A 15,342-nucleotide genomic window follows, 5' to 3' on the forward strand; every position below is an offset into this window, starting at 1 on the left:
TTTTTTTTTTTTTTTTTTTTTTTCCCTCTCCTGCTAGAAGGTAGTCGGCTGGGACAGAGGTTGAACTAGTGAGTTCAATGTAAAAAATAAATGTGAGACTATAGTATATTAGTCAGAGGGAATGGCCAGTGGCAAAACTAAGAATATCATGGTCTGTCTCTCTTATGATAGATCTTAGAACTGAGAGCAATTTGTTTGAACTTAATAAGTTAACCAACCTCAGGTTTAGCACGGTCTCTTTTTTTCCTTACACTCAAGCACTGATCAAGTATAGCTTCTGTTAGTGTAAGTCTTACAGTTTTCCCATAGAAAGTTCTTACCTGACAAGATAGTGATTTCTAGGCCAGCTTCCTATGTACTTGTTTGTTTTATCACTCTTACACCTTGGGGTTTCTGATACAGTCCCTCATTTACAAAATACAATGGAGCACACCTTCCTTATATCTTGTACTACTGTTATCTATAAGACATATTAAGGAGATGGCACATAAATTCAGTTTTACCTAAGTCTCATATTTGTAACTCTGGGATATCACTGCTTGGATGCAGAATAAAAATTGATCTTATTTTTCTTCCTATTTTAAATGATGTAACATTGTTATAATATCAGTAAATAACTTCTGGAAGATGTATATTCTACAATACATTTAGTTTATCATAGAACCAGCCTGTAGAGTCCTTATCATTGAAGATAGTCTCATTTCCTGTTATCACCTCATTTATTTGCAGTGTAGTTGGTTTTTAGCTCCTATTTATTGTGTTTCTCCTGCCACCTCAATCCTTCAGTGGATATGTGAATTTTCTTGTGTGTGTGTGTGTCCTATTTTCTTCCCTTTTCTCCTGAGTTCTGGACTGTTCCTTTGTTGGTCTTGTTTGGGGCTTCTCAATGAAGTTTTTTTTTTTTTTCCTGTTGTTCAGAGTTCACTCAAAATGTTCACTGCATTAGTCTATGGAAGTGGAAAATAGAATTTTAAATAAATAGTGTAGTCTCACCATAGTCGTTTTTAACATTAAGTTTTATCTTCAACATTATAAACTCTTTTTTAATACTTCAAAATAATTTTTTAAAATTCTCCACTACTGTAGTTTAAGAATCTCTGGTATCATTAGATTTCAAGTTGGTCCCAGTTTTCATTATTAAAAAGGTACTGTATATATTATATTGCAGTAAAATGCCCTTTTTTTGTGAGGGGAGTGGTTACAGGGGATTGAACTCAGGGCCTCTTGACCACTCAGCCACATCCCCAGTACTATTTTGTATTTTATTTAGAGACAGGGTCTCACTGAGTTGCTTTAGTGCCTTACTGTTGCTAAGGCTGGCTTTGATGAGATCCTCTTGCCTCAGCCTCCCAAGCCACTAGGATTACAGGCATGTGCCACCACACCCGACTAGTAAAATGCCTTTTTATGTGACAGTGTATATTATTGAGCATAAAACTTTGCAGGCTTTTTTCACTGTTTTTTTAAAATAAATTCCTAAAAGTAGGGCAAATAGTTCTCTCAATTCTACCACCACCAAGAATGAAAGTTCTATTTCTCCTTATCTAAGATCCATATATGTGATTGTTTTTCCTGTGTTTGATAATCAAAATACTGTTTCTTTATTTTGACTTGATTTTTCTGGACAATTGATTTTAAAGGATTTTTTGTTTATTCACAACCATTTCTTTGCAAATTGTTTATAGTGTCTATACTGTTTATAGTGTAAATATCTGTCAGAATATTAGTATTGATAGTTTTAAGGATATAGTAATAAAATTAGTATTATTATAGCCATTTCAGATGCTACTTCCTAAAGAAAGTAGACATGAACTCCATTAAAAAAGTAAAATAGAAAATAGGCTTCCAAAAGATAGACAAGAATCTTTAAGAATTATAGTGCAGATACATTCATTTATTTGAGACGTAGAGTAATAGAAAACCATTTGGACTGAAATTCCATAGTATTAGTTAGAGCTTGTTCTATCACTGGCTGATTTGTAGTAGTGTATATGGATAAATATTTAATGTCTCTTACTTGTAACCTGAGACTAATTTTATTCACTAATCACCTGGAGTAGGAGGGAATGGGGCAGGGGATACAAGTGGCAATAAAAGATCTTTACCACAGAGAAAAACGGGAGGAAAGCATAAGTTCCTTTAATTGAAACAAGACTGTGTATGGCCAGAAGAGTTGGGGATTGGTGCTTACATAGAGATAAGGAGGACCAGGGACACCCTTCTCTCTCAACCTCCACCTCTCCAAACACATCACACAATGCCATTTATATAGACATAAATCTCCTTCCATGGTAGAATTTACATTCTAAATAAGGTTTTATGGCTGAGATGGGAATTTTTAATTCAGGGTATGTTGGTCTGAATTTTATATGAGCTTTAAAAAGTCTCATTTTCTAAAAAATCACACATAGAACACTGTTTGGTACAAAAAGGTAAAAGCTAAAATAACTCATGGGATTTGAACCTGTGATTTCAGAGATTCAACTCCAAAGCTGCTTTTCTGCCATCAAGCTCTCTTCTCTGGCTAAGAACATATTTTAATGCTGAAAAAAACTATATCCAAATGAACTAATAGCCAGGTGGTTGGTTCTATTTTAGCATATCACGAGGGTGAGTTAAGCACCTACATCCTTAGCTTGTTTTAAAAGTATGTTTCATGACAAATCTTTTTCCATTCTCCAAAATTAGTTCCCTTTAATCTTTAGCTGCAAAATAAAAATGTTAGATATGTCCATTAGGGTATGGCCCTTTAAAAAAATGAGTTAGTACTTTTTATGCACTTTGTGATTGTTCGCATGGGTTGTAGGCCATAGACTAATGAATGATCAGCTCTCTTTTGTGAATATACCAGATTTTTGTGAAACAGATTAAACTAAATGTTTATTATCCTAGCACACCCACTGGAGGAAAGAAAAAAAAATGATTTGAGTTAATTTAGGAAGGCTTTGTTTCCCTTCATTCTCCTAGACCACTGGAGACCACTTTCAAATGTAGGTACACACTCGAACTAGTTGAAGGAATATATCTATACACCAGCTATCCTTATTATCTTCTCTTACCAAAGAAATATAAATAATGATTTTTGAAGGAGAAATAGATTAAGATTAGAGGAAAGACAATCTTTACTGAGAATAGCATTTTCAAAATAATAGCTAGACATTATGTGATTAACTTCTACCCTATTTCTTTTTTAATTTATAGTTTATATATTATAAGCTATAATATCCATTACCAAAAAAAAAAAAAGGAAATAGTTTCTAAACTTCCAAACATATAATGCACGTGTATTTTTAAGCTTTTCAAATGTTTGAAACTAAAGTTGATTTCATAGCCAGAAAGGCTTTTAGTATATAATAGCTATATGTTAAATTCATCCTCTAAGATACATTTTATTCTGAAGTCATTCAGGGTCCAGCCTAGAATATGGATTAATTGTGGTAAAGAGAAATGGAGCTCAGAAAAGAAGACTTGGTCCATAGTTAAAGAGACCATTTTTAATATCTGGGAAAGAAAATGTGAAATGGGTATATTTGAATAGTTGTAATAAAATGAATTATAAGTGGCAAAATGGAGTCAGTAGTTTGCACTTTTTTCCTTTCAGGTTATGCATTGGACCCTTCATTGGATAATCATCAAGTGTCTACTAAATACATTGGTTCTGTAGAAGAAGCTGAAAAAAATCAAGGTAATTTATTTAAAATAGTTAGTATCATGTGTGTGTGTGTATGTGCATATACACATTTATAATTAGTGCCTTACAGTAATTAGATAGTAGGAAAGAACCCATATTTAGCTCCTGATTTTTTTAAGTTGAAATAATAGAGTGATAGGGTTTAGAGCAATACAGTTTAGAACTATTATGGTTTAGAGCTTGCTTTTACTACTTACTAGCTGTGTAACCTTGTAAGGAAGATGGTGGTTATGTATCATTTGGGGTTATTTTGAGTACTTGGTACATGCCAACCCTATAGATATCATTCAATAAATTATAATTAATGTATAGATAATTTTGGCTGTTGGCATTTCCACAGTAAGTCAAGCTAAATTTTAAAAGAAGTAAAGTTTCATTTTGTGAGTCTGTGAGGATTGTCTTTGAAGGATTTTTTTTAATGGCTTGAGTCTGAATATATGTTTTAAATATGCAACAAGGCCAGGCATCATGCTTGCTAAATGCTAACTTGTCACAAAGCTCATCAGACCACTGAATCTCATCTATAAAATGCCATTTAAAAAAAAAAAGTTCAAGTTACACAGGGACACTTCTACTTAAATAAAACTAGACCCTGTATGATCAAACTGCCTTCTGTGCTTGATGATTGTTAAAATAGACTTTCCCATGCTTTTGTTGTAACACAGCCTAAAGGAAAATAATTTGAATTAATATGAACTATTTTTCCCTGTTCTTATATATATGGAGCTAGATTCTTAGTTAACCTGTCACTATGACTCCTGTAAAACTTTCTTTTTGCAATCTAATAGTATGCCATCTCCTACTGATCAATTAAAAAATCTCAGAAACATCTTTCTTCCTCCATTTCTTTTTACTAAAGTTGATATTAGAGATCAGTTTTAGAAGGAGATCATATGAAAGAAATACCAAAATTTTGAGAAAACTTGTTTAATTTATATTGTTCTATTACAAGCATAGTAAAAATATGTTACTAAGTACTTAATGTGGTTTTAATTCAGCCCTGTTTTGTTTTTGTTTTGGGTTTTTTGTTTTAATCATTACTTAATTGCAAGATGATGGAATTAATTATAAATTTAAATTGTAAGTTGGTAATCTCCCAAAGAAACTCGAACTTTTCTTTTTTAGGAAAGATAAACTGTAATTTCAGTAGATAGCAATAGAGGAAGATTTTGTCACGTAGACTAGTTTTCATTTACTCAGTCAACTGTATAGCTGTCTCAACTGGGACAGATACATTTACATAACTGGCTGTGCTTGAGGCTTCTTTGGGAGCAGCTTGAAATCTGCAATGCACTTGGCAATCGTCTCATTTTCCTGCTGTGCAGAAATACTCTGTACCACGTGTTTCTCCACCCAGTTTATCTTGTACTCCTGTTCCTTTCAATGCATAATATTCTGCAGAGATATGATAATCCAGGCAGTTCTTTACCTCCTTGTATACTTTATGTCGCCCTTCCTGGTAAGAAACCTCAAGGCCATAGCAATGTTATTCCTTTGGACATCAAAAAGATAATGGCACTTCTGAACCAGCACCTGCTGTGACTTCTATAACTCAGTTGCATGTTGGATTTGTTGGATGGAAGCCTGTTTCACCTCTTCTAGTTGGGCAATTTTATGCTCATTTAGATTTTCAATAAATTCTGCAATAGAGGCACCATATTTTTTAATCACATAGACAATTAATGCTACTATTGATATGGTAGAAAAGGTCTCTGGAGTAATCACATAAATTTTTTTGGATAGAAAATACAGTTTCATGCATGTAGGGTCCTGTTACACAAGTTTTAGGATAAAGAAACTGGAAGAATTCCTCAGGGATCAGCCCCAAGAAGAACTTTTCCTCCATATGCAGAAATAGGTGGTAGAGGGGCAAGATGTGGCTGCCCTGTGTGAAAGGTACTTTTTTCCTGGTCCTAGGAAGGCTGCATTCTGAGACAGAGGTCATTGTTGTGACGGCAGAAAGTATCACCTGAGAGAGTGTGGTCAGCAATGTCTAGGCAGCAGCCTTAATGTCCCTCTGATCCCAACCCTCAGCCCTGTTTTTAAGCAATAAATTACAATTCTTGCTTTCAAAAGTAGCTTTATTATTATTTAGCAACATCAAGTTGTTGAGTTTCTTTCAGAATTAGTAAAAGTCTATAGATACAGGTTTTTGATTCATTAAAAAGGCTGTGTACCATTGTAGGATTGGATATCTTTTTTTTTCTTTTAATATAGCAAAGTTTGTAAAACACTACAGGGTTAGAAGATTCTCTCCTCAGAAGGTTTCATGTAACTTGAGCTAGTTAATATGTGTTGCAGATTCATTTACCTTTTAATTTTGTTTTTGGTCTCTTGAACAATCACCTTTCTTTAACTATATAAAATCATATGTATGATGATGTTTTTGAAGAAAATGTATATATTTATAATTTCTTTTTGTTGTTGTTAACATAGGTTTAACTGTATTTGAAACTGGTCAAAAGAAAACAGAAAAGAGGAAAAAGTTCAAAGAAAACGATGCATCTAATATTGATGGTTTCTTGGGACCGTGGGCAAAATATGTGGACGAAAAAGATGTAGCCAAACCTTCAGAAGTAAGCTTTGATGTTTTTCATTTCCAGTTCAAGTGTATGCTATGTCTTTACAAATCATATCTCTATTAATAAACTTGAGATTCTCTTAGAGAACCAAGTGACTCCTCAGAATTTCTCTGCCTTTGTTAAGAAAATACAATAATTTTTTTTGTACTATTTTTGTTTACTTTTTTTTCTGCTTTACTTTCTTTGGTACTTTCTTATAAAAATAGAATATTGAACAATTTTTTTAAAAAAAATTGCCTTAATAAAGCTTTTAAACTGCCATGATAGCTGTTTTTCTGGTACCAGACATTCAGATAGTAACTACAAAATCAGGGGTTTTTTTTCGTATTGGAATTGATAGTGGGTTTTACTTATTCATTTATTCAAAAATCTTAAATTTTATCTGTATTATTTTTTTAAATTTTTACTATGAAGTTAGTAAAGTGAAAATACAGAACTCCACCCTTCCTTTCCCCACCTGCATAATCCCATTTGTCTCTATGAGCCAGGCACCAGTCTAGGTCCTGAGATACAGTTGTGGGCAAGATCAGGAAAATTCTGGCCTCGTGAAACTTATATTCTAGATGTTTTTTACATCTGCATTAGCTTAATAATGTACATGTTCTGCTATTTCTTTATTTATTTTAGATTGTTATTATAGATACAGATTTACTGCTCTCCCACTTCCCTCCCTAGCTCATGCCAAAATGGTCATAAATCTATAGTAATTGCTTATACCCTCATGACTATGTAAAAGCTATTTATTGAAGAACAACATTATGTACTAAAATTCAGTTTCCTTTCCTTTCTGGTACCAGATTTTCTAATTGCCTTGTCTTTTCACTTGAACAATTAGCATAATATGTTCAATTTATTTCTAGATGTTCCAGAAGGATGAGCTTGTATAAAATTGGTTTAAAAATATTATCTAGTATCCATTATAGGTTTATTGCCATTTTGTAATCTGTGGAAGAGATAATCAATCTCTGCTTATGGAAGAGTTGAAATTATTCTATGGGGAAGTATATTTACAGCAATTGCTTCACAAAAATGAAGACTTCATTATAAAGAATTTATAACCAACTTTGGACATAGTGAGATTCTCAAACATTTGTTTTAAAGTTCACTCCTTCATTCTCTTAGGAAGAACAAAAAGAATTGGATGAAATCACAGCAAAAAGGCAGAAGAAAGGCAAACAGGAAGAAGAGAAACCTGGGGAGGAGAAGACAATCTTACATGGTAATGTATTTTCATATTTCTTCATTTCATGAAAAAGCTCATGTCTGTTCTCTGTTCATGTAATACCAATTGCCCTTACCGTCAGCTGCCATACAATCATAATATTAAGAATAATTATAATTTTATAGTTTGTATCCCCAAAAAATCACAGCAGACTTTTCCTTGTGCTAATAAAGGGGAAAAGAAGTAGTAGCATGACTAATAATAGCCACATACAATGTTTGTTGAAATGTTAGTGAATTTAAAAAAAAATTTTAAAGAAGAAACTCGTATGGTTCATGCCCTTTCTTGAGATAAAGTTGACTCTTTTCATATATTAATGATGCCTAAATCATTAAACTGTTTTTTTTAACTCAATCCAAATAGTCAGGTATCTTCACAGTTTATGAATGTCATTAAATGTAAGTAAACTGGAGATTAAGACTCATACTTACCTTGACTTGTGGAAGAAAATGCATATTCACCAAAATAAATTACAAATATTCTAGAATGTACCTATTCATTAATGATTAGTTACATTTAGGAAATTACATAGTGATTACTGATTTTTTTGCACAAATAGTGTTGCTTTTTCTGATGTTTTATCACATCAGCTTTTTAGGTATAATGAGGCAATATTTGGTTTATCAGGCTCCAGTTTTGTATTTAAGGAATCTGTTTAGTACTGTGGCGTGTACAATTGTAACAGCAATACCATTCAACATTTATTGAATACCCACTCTGTGCCAGGCATACTACTAACTGCTTTCTCTACACTATGCCATCTAAGTCACCCACATGACTATTATAAAACTTTGAGGTGAAAATCAGGAAAAGAGGAATGGAAAGGAACCAGAAAGGCATAAAAGCAGAAAGTGAGAGGAAAGGATAGTTGATATTTTTTTGTTTTAATTTCTTTCTTAGCCTGTTTTGCTTCTGATTCTTTACCAGTGCTCATGAGGCCCAAGTATTATTTTTTTTTTACTCACTCTTATTATACTGCAGTGAAGTCTTTATTATATATCACTAAAGTATATGACTGAGTGAAAGAAGTATAGATCTTAAAGGTGTAATACGCTCTAGGAATTTAGGAATTCCAAAATACTGCTTCAAATTGGAAATGATAGCAAGGATTTCAAGCAGCTAATTTTAACTAACCTACAATCTTAACATCACCAGAGTGTTATTACCCAAGTCTTGATAAAGGCAATAGTCCTAAGAATGAAATGTTTATCATTTTAAGAATATAGATTTTGTGATTGTTTTGACTATGAACTATTTGGTTATTGCCTTCTTGTTTCAGTTAAAGAAATGTATGACTATCAAGGCAGATCCTATCTTCACATACCTCAGGATGTTGGTGTCAATCTGCGGTCAACTGTGCCACCTGAAAAGTGTTATCTTCCCAAAAAACAAATTCATGTGTGGTCTGGACATACAAAGGTAAGCAAGTTGGCTGTTTCTATTTGCTGTAGTGTTATAATAGTGAAGCCAGTGTAAAGTTTCAGTCATGGATGTGGATCATTCAGTATTTCTGGTGAGCATATAGGGAAGTAAAGATAGGACAGGGGAGTCATATTGAAGATCAAGTTGGATTAGACTTTGGAGACGCTCACATGTATCAGTCATGAAAACCTTCTGACGTGGCCATGACACGTGTTTGTGGTTGGATATTCTGACCCCCAGCACAGCCATTTCTCTGCAAGTTCCAGTCACAGTCTGCTTCCTCTTGGACACAAATTCAGTTGAGTAACAACCTGGTCCTAGCATCAAGTCTCTTACTTAGCCTGTAATGTTGCCTTGGTTTTGGGGGTTATCCCATTGCAGAAATGAGATGCTCTGTGGTTTATAAGTCAAGGTAATAACACAAAGACAAGATACATGAGAATTTTCCATGTTGATATTCTTTGTCATCTGCACAATTCCGGCTGTTAATTTCCAGCTCTTTGCAAAGAGCAAAGGAACTACATAAAAGAAGGAAACGAAGTGGGGGCATTAGCAATTTGATTGACTCAGGATTCCCTTGAGTGAGAAAGTCAATATTAAAGGTTAAAAAAGAAAAAAAAAAAACCTTCAAAAGCTTAGTGTCAGTAAGGCCTGCTCTTGGAATACTAATGATGATTATTCTGGGTCATGATGATTGGAATAAAGAAAAATAGAAAAGGTTGCTTTTAGGTTGCTTAAAGTTTACCGTCTTTGCCTTGTGTTCTAGCCAATATTCAAAATGCTTCTGGTTTATAACTCTGATACCTTTTTACAGGGTGTCAGTGCAGTCAGATTGTTTCCCCTCTCTGGTCATTTATTGCTGTCTTGTTCCATGGATTGTAAAATTAAGGTGAGTTTTTGATAACACTGGCAGCTTTGTCACTGTTAAATCTGGTTAACTGTAAATAAATTTGGGTGCTAGGCAATTAGAGGTTAATAATTTTCTCTTAGGTCCTGTAAATTCAGCTATTTATGAACTGCTTCTAAACTTGTAGGTACAAATATAGCCATGTGGTCCAGTTGTCTAGGTTCTTTTTAAAGCTTAGAACACTGATTAGAATGTAATCCAATCAGTTTGGCATTAGACACAGAAATATTTAATCACTAGTTATGCATTTTTATAGAAGTTTTAGATATGTAATAGTGTTCATTTTTCCTCAAAACCAAATAAGGTAGAGAGGACACATTATAGAAATCCCATTTTCAGAATAAACAATGTATTTTATCCTTTTTCTTTGAATACTTTTAGATAACAAGTAGCAGAAAGCGTGCTCCCAGTCTCTTCTCCCACTGTAGTCTTAGGAAGTTCCACCTTTACCTTCTGCTCAACTCTATAGTATGTGGTACAGAAGACTTGGTTGTCACAAGTATAGCATTTTGATACTGAAAGACTTTAGTTTTGAACTTTCCTGAAGCAAAAGATATTATAGAAGCTGTACAAAAATAATGATCTAGACTAAAACAATAGGCTCACAGTTCTCATATCTAAAGTTTCATGTCAACTTAGATATGGGGAAAGCCTTGAAATAAATCTTAAATCTAAAAGGATAGTTTTTGTGTTTTTTGGTCTTCACTGTGTCTATTATCTTTATAATGGTTCGATAAATACCAACCCTATAATGGTCTTGTGGCTTGGAAAGTTGAATCATTAAAGCTTTTTCCTTCTTAATAATGCATGAATATTAAGAATATATAAAGATAGCTTCTTTGGATGAGAGCAACCATTTAGGCATTTGTCTCTAATAGAGATAATTTGTCTCAATTTGTCACTAATTGAGTCAGTTGTAGTAAAAACCCTTACTTCTTTAACCTTTACTTTATACAAACTATGTAAATTGAGGTTATGATCTTCTCTTTGACCAACTAAAAAAAATTACAGAATTAAATTAGGTTCACGTATGTAAACACTCATTAGGTAGCCATTATGTGAAGAGGGTGAGGATAAAAAAATGTTAAGGCACTATCTCTGCCCATAGGGTGATCGTTGTATGATGAGGTAAATGATCATTATAGAGGCAGGCACAAGGTGCATGTATTCTGGCTTCAAAAAGGAAGCGTATCTCAATAGGAAGGTTAAGTTACAGGGAAGGAATAGAGTACGTTTGAGAAGAGCAAATAGAATGAAACAGCATGGTGTGTGCCGAAAACTACAAGTTTTGTGGTTGGCCAAGCATAAAATCTAAGAGACAAAGAATGATAATAGTCATAGAAAAGGGACCAGGTCCCAGAAATCCTCTTGTGGCATGCAGCGGGAACTGAGACTTTATCCTCCTGGCACTGGGTGGCCAGGAAATGCTTTCTATTTTAGAGCACTAGCAGTATTGTCAAGGACTGGGTTTGAGGCAGGCAAGATTAAAGCTAGTTTTGAAGCTTTTGTATTCATGCACTTTGGATATGATGAGAATTATGAGACTGTTATTTTAGTCTAGATCATTATTTTCCCACTGCTTCTATTATACTTGTTACTTTAGAGAAGTATTTAAAAGCTTTTTAGTATCAAAATGTTATATACATGGCAGTTGTAATAAAGTTTGTAGTATTACAAAAGTAGAAACTTTTTATCATAGAAAATAACTACAGTATTAAAAAAAGAGCAATGATAAATGAAACCACCTGGATTAACTCCTTCTGTAGTCAAGGTCTCTTGGTATTTTGATGCAGGTGTTTTATATCACTTTGGATGAAAAGACCTTAAAAAAAATTCTAGTTATAAAAGAACGTGTATGTGTATATATGTGTGTGTACTCCAAGTAATACAACACAAACTGGTGGTGCTAAGTAAAATATAATAATTAAATCCCCTATACACACACAGATATGCACATACATAGCTGGAATATGACATTATTATTGATTAAAAATTTTTATTAAATTTAATATCTCCAGGGCTGGGGCGGAGCACAGTGGCAAAGCACATGTTTAGCATATATGGGGCCCTGAGTCCAGTCCCCAGCACCAAAAAAAAAAAACTAATATGTCTGTGTATTTTATTTTTTTCTCCAGCTCTGGGAGGTTTACGGTGACCGGCGTTGTCTGAGAACATTTATTGGTAATACTTCTTTTGTCCCTGGCTATAAATCTGTTTGGGGGAAGACTTTTTAAAGTGAGATAACATCAACAGCAGTAATTTTAGTACAGTGATGTAAAGGAAAGTGTTCATAACTTGAACTGAGCCTATTAGAAGGAGCAAGTCCCCCCAGGTAGACAGAACTGGGAAGTGCAGAAGCAAATGTGGTATAAGAAAGCACACTGCTTTGGGAGAACCACATAGGTAGCAGAATTCCCAGAGTGTAAGTGAAAGCAAAAGCACAGAGAAAAGTAGTCAAAGGGGAACTAGAGTACAGAGGACTGTGTGTGTCATTAATAGAGTTTAGACTATTGTAAGGGCATCAGAGAGCCATTAAACAGCTCTTGTAGGGAAGTAGTTGCATGATTGGAAGTTTGCAGAAGATCACATAGCAATCTGGACAATGCTTTGATTAGAGAAAACCTAGAAGAAAGGAAATTAATTCATTATTTTATTAGTCTGGATCAGAGATGGTGAGAGTTTGAATCAAAGCAACAGAGATAAGAAAGGACCTGTTTAGTATTGAAATCGATGGAATCTGGTAATGGGATATAATAAATTTAGGCAGAAATCTAGGGTGACTCCCAGGTGGCTGGAAGAATGGTGGTGCTGTTCACCAAAGGAGGGAATGTGAGGATGATGAGGGTTTAGACTCATTGAATCTGAGCTGCCTTTGGGATATCAAAGTTAAAATACCCAGTAAGCAACAGCCAGATGTCGAACTTGAAAGAGAGGTTGGGAATTGGCAGCTGAGGCATAAAAAGGACAAGATCAAGATCAAGAGAACTTGAAGTAAAAAGAGGACCAAAGGGAGGACAGCTGTGTGACAGACTAGCCTTCCTGGTAGAGAAAGGTTTATTTTCTTTGTCATTTCGTATGAAAGCTCATTACTCTTTCCAAATTTAACCAAACCACATTGAAACTCTGTTTGTGTAAGTCGTGGTGGCTCTGTTTTTAGATTAAAGTGGGAGTCTGTTCTGCTGTGCTTTGTTAAGATTTTAGGAACTCTGCAAATAAATACCATCCAAGGTACTATGCATGCAGCCTAAAGGAAGACTTATGGAAAGCTGTTAGCTGTGTCAGGGAACAAAATGTCTCTGTCAGATATAGTGGGTTTGGTCTCCATCTGCCTCCCCTGTACTGGCAGACCATTTTTCAGTAGAAAACTGAAATTCTCTTATGTAGGAAGATTACAGCAGCTCTGACTGGGACTCTTGCTGTAGAAAAGAATTTCTAATTGCTATGGTGCATACTGCCTGACTAGAGTTCAGTGGTAGTCCAGGCTCAGGGTTGCTACATGTGGTTGACAATTTGTGCCATACACATTATGTACAACTGTACATGGCTTGGTCATGGTAGGTGTGGTGAGAAATAGGAAAGTTTCTGCTTTTGTTTAGCTACCTTTTGTTTGTTAACTTTCGAAAGAGTTGATTCTGGCAAGATTGATTTCTAACTAAAACATAATCAGCACCTTTAAATTAATTTATTCTCAAAAAGCTATCTTAAAATGAGAACTATTTCATATTTAAATTGTTCATTCATCTGTGAGAGTCTGAATCATTTTCTATAAAATTTGGTAATATGATCATAATTATCCAAACATACATTTATCAAACAAGGGCTACAGTTTCCTGAACTTTAGGTTTAAGTCATTTTATTTTCACTGCCAGCCTGGTGAGCAACCTGATAGTGAACCCCCAAATTTCATCATCATTTGTTTTCATTGGCAATAATCAGTCAATTATGGTTCGATAAATTCTTGGCTGGTTAGTCATCATTTGTCTGTACTATATATTAAGAGATTCTCATTACAAATTTTTAAAAAAAGAAGAAGAACTTAAGACTTGTTCTCTTGGTTCTTACCCAAACATTATATATTAGAATCACCTGAGGAGCATCTGGAAGGGAGAAAAATTCCCACTCTTCATTGCACACCCATATTGGATTGTAAGTCAGTAAATCAGAAGATGGGTTCAATGATCTTGACTCACTTCCTTCCTTGGGAACCACTGTTTAATGCTGTTTCTAAAGATACAAATTTTGATGTCACTGCCATTTCTGTTGCCTCTGCCTTTAGGTCACAGTAAAGCTGTTAGGGACATCTGCTTCAATACTGCAGGAACGCAATTCCTTAGTGCAGCCTATGACAGATATCTTAAACTCTGGGATACTGAAACAGGTAAGAATGCACTAAAACTAAGACACCTTTGTCTTCTAAGTTAGCATTTATGAAACAGTATGAGCTGACTCCAACAAAATGGCACCTTCTCTCACTGCTGATTGTCCCACCATTGACTATCAGTTAATATCACGAAATATGTTTGAGTTAAAGCTCATTTATATAAGCAGCTCTTTCACTATGAAACTGTTCCTACTACATACAATTTATAAAGTAAACATGTTGATGGACAAGCAAATTGGAAATATTCCCTAGACCATCTAATTGATCTTTTTGTTCTCATATGTTTCCTAGCATGGTACATTATATATAAAGAAACTACATAAATGTCTATAAGTAGAATTAAATTTAATTACTCAAATTGATTAAAATGTAGGTTTAAATTCCTGTTGACCAGTTGGTTTTACATATTTGTAACCACATTAATTGCACCAGTATTTTGTGGCCGTTATAATTTTATACTATTAGAAAATTATCTTTTATCTTACTGAGTTTAAAGATTATTGATAATAACTAATATTTACCAATTACACTAAGCATTGATATGCAGTATGTCATGTAATCTTAATATATCTCTGTGAGGTATGTACTAGTATTACATTATAAATGAGAAAACTGAGGCTTAAAAATAACTTTCTAGGATTAGACAGCTAGTCACAGTTGGGTTCAAACCAAGGTCTCTGATGCCAAAGTCCATGTTCTTCACCTCATTAGCAGTGATTCTCAATTCTGGCTGTACATTGTAGTCATCTGAAGAGCTTCAAAATTATTGATACCTGGGTCCAACCTTCAGAGGTCCTTATATGATTGGTCCAGGCTGTGGACTAGGTACTTCTACTGTATAGCCAGGGCTGAGAGCTTCCCACTCTAAGGGATTTTCTAAAGTCAAGGAATAATATACATGAAATTTATAAAATGCATAAATGTTCAGTGGTTTTCATTTTGCTTTTTGGTAACTGTATCTATGAACTTGTATAAACTAATTTCTCTTTTGTATCTATTTTCACACAAAATAGTATCTGAGATTTACCCATAAGGCTTGTGCCAATTACTTATTCTTTTTTGTTGCTCAAAATATTCCATTATATGGATGAAATTATATTCATCTATTCAACAATTGATGGCACAGACATACTTTTG

At 34.1% G+C, this 15,342-nt stretch overlaps 1 protein-coding gene and 1 pseudogene across 1 annotated transcript in view; one reads left to right on the plus strand and one right to left on the minus strand.

Annotated features, from left to right (window-relative positions):
• The window catches only part of Cdc40 (cell division cycle 40), a 44,253-nt gene that overhangs the window by 18,582 nt on the left and 10,329 nt on the right, over positions 1–15,342 (plus strand). The window contains exons 4-10 of the mRNA XM_048800346.1: positions 3,602–3,685; positions 6,128–6,267; positions 7,396–7,492; positions 8,775–8,914; positions 9,732–9,806; positions 11,960–12,005; positions 14,101–14,202. Coding sequence (XP_048656303.1) covers positions 3,602–3,685; positions 6,128–6,267; positions 7,396–7,492; positions 8,775–8,914; positions 9,732–9,806; positions 11,960–12,005; positions 14,101–14,202 — 684 coding nt within the window. The remainder of the gene's footprint in view (positions 1–3,601; positions 3,686–6,127; positions 6,268–7,395; positions 7,493–8,774; positions 8,915–9,731; positions 9,807–11,959; positions 12,006–14,100; positions 14,203–15,342) is intronic.
• Positions 4,346–5,871, minus strand: LOC107151449 (annotated as a pseudogene).

This window comes from Marmota marmota, unplaced genomic scaffold (genome assembly GCF_001458135.2).
Source record: "Marmota marmota marmota unplaced genomic scaffold, marMar, whole genome shotgun sequence".
In the NCBI taxonomy this organism is placed as follows: domain Eukaryota; kingdom Metazoa; phylum Chordata; class Mammalia; order Rodentia; family Sciuridae; genus Marmota; species Marmota marmota.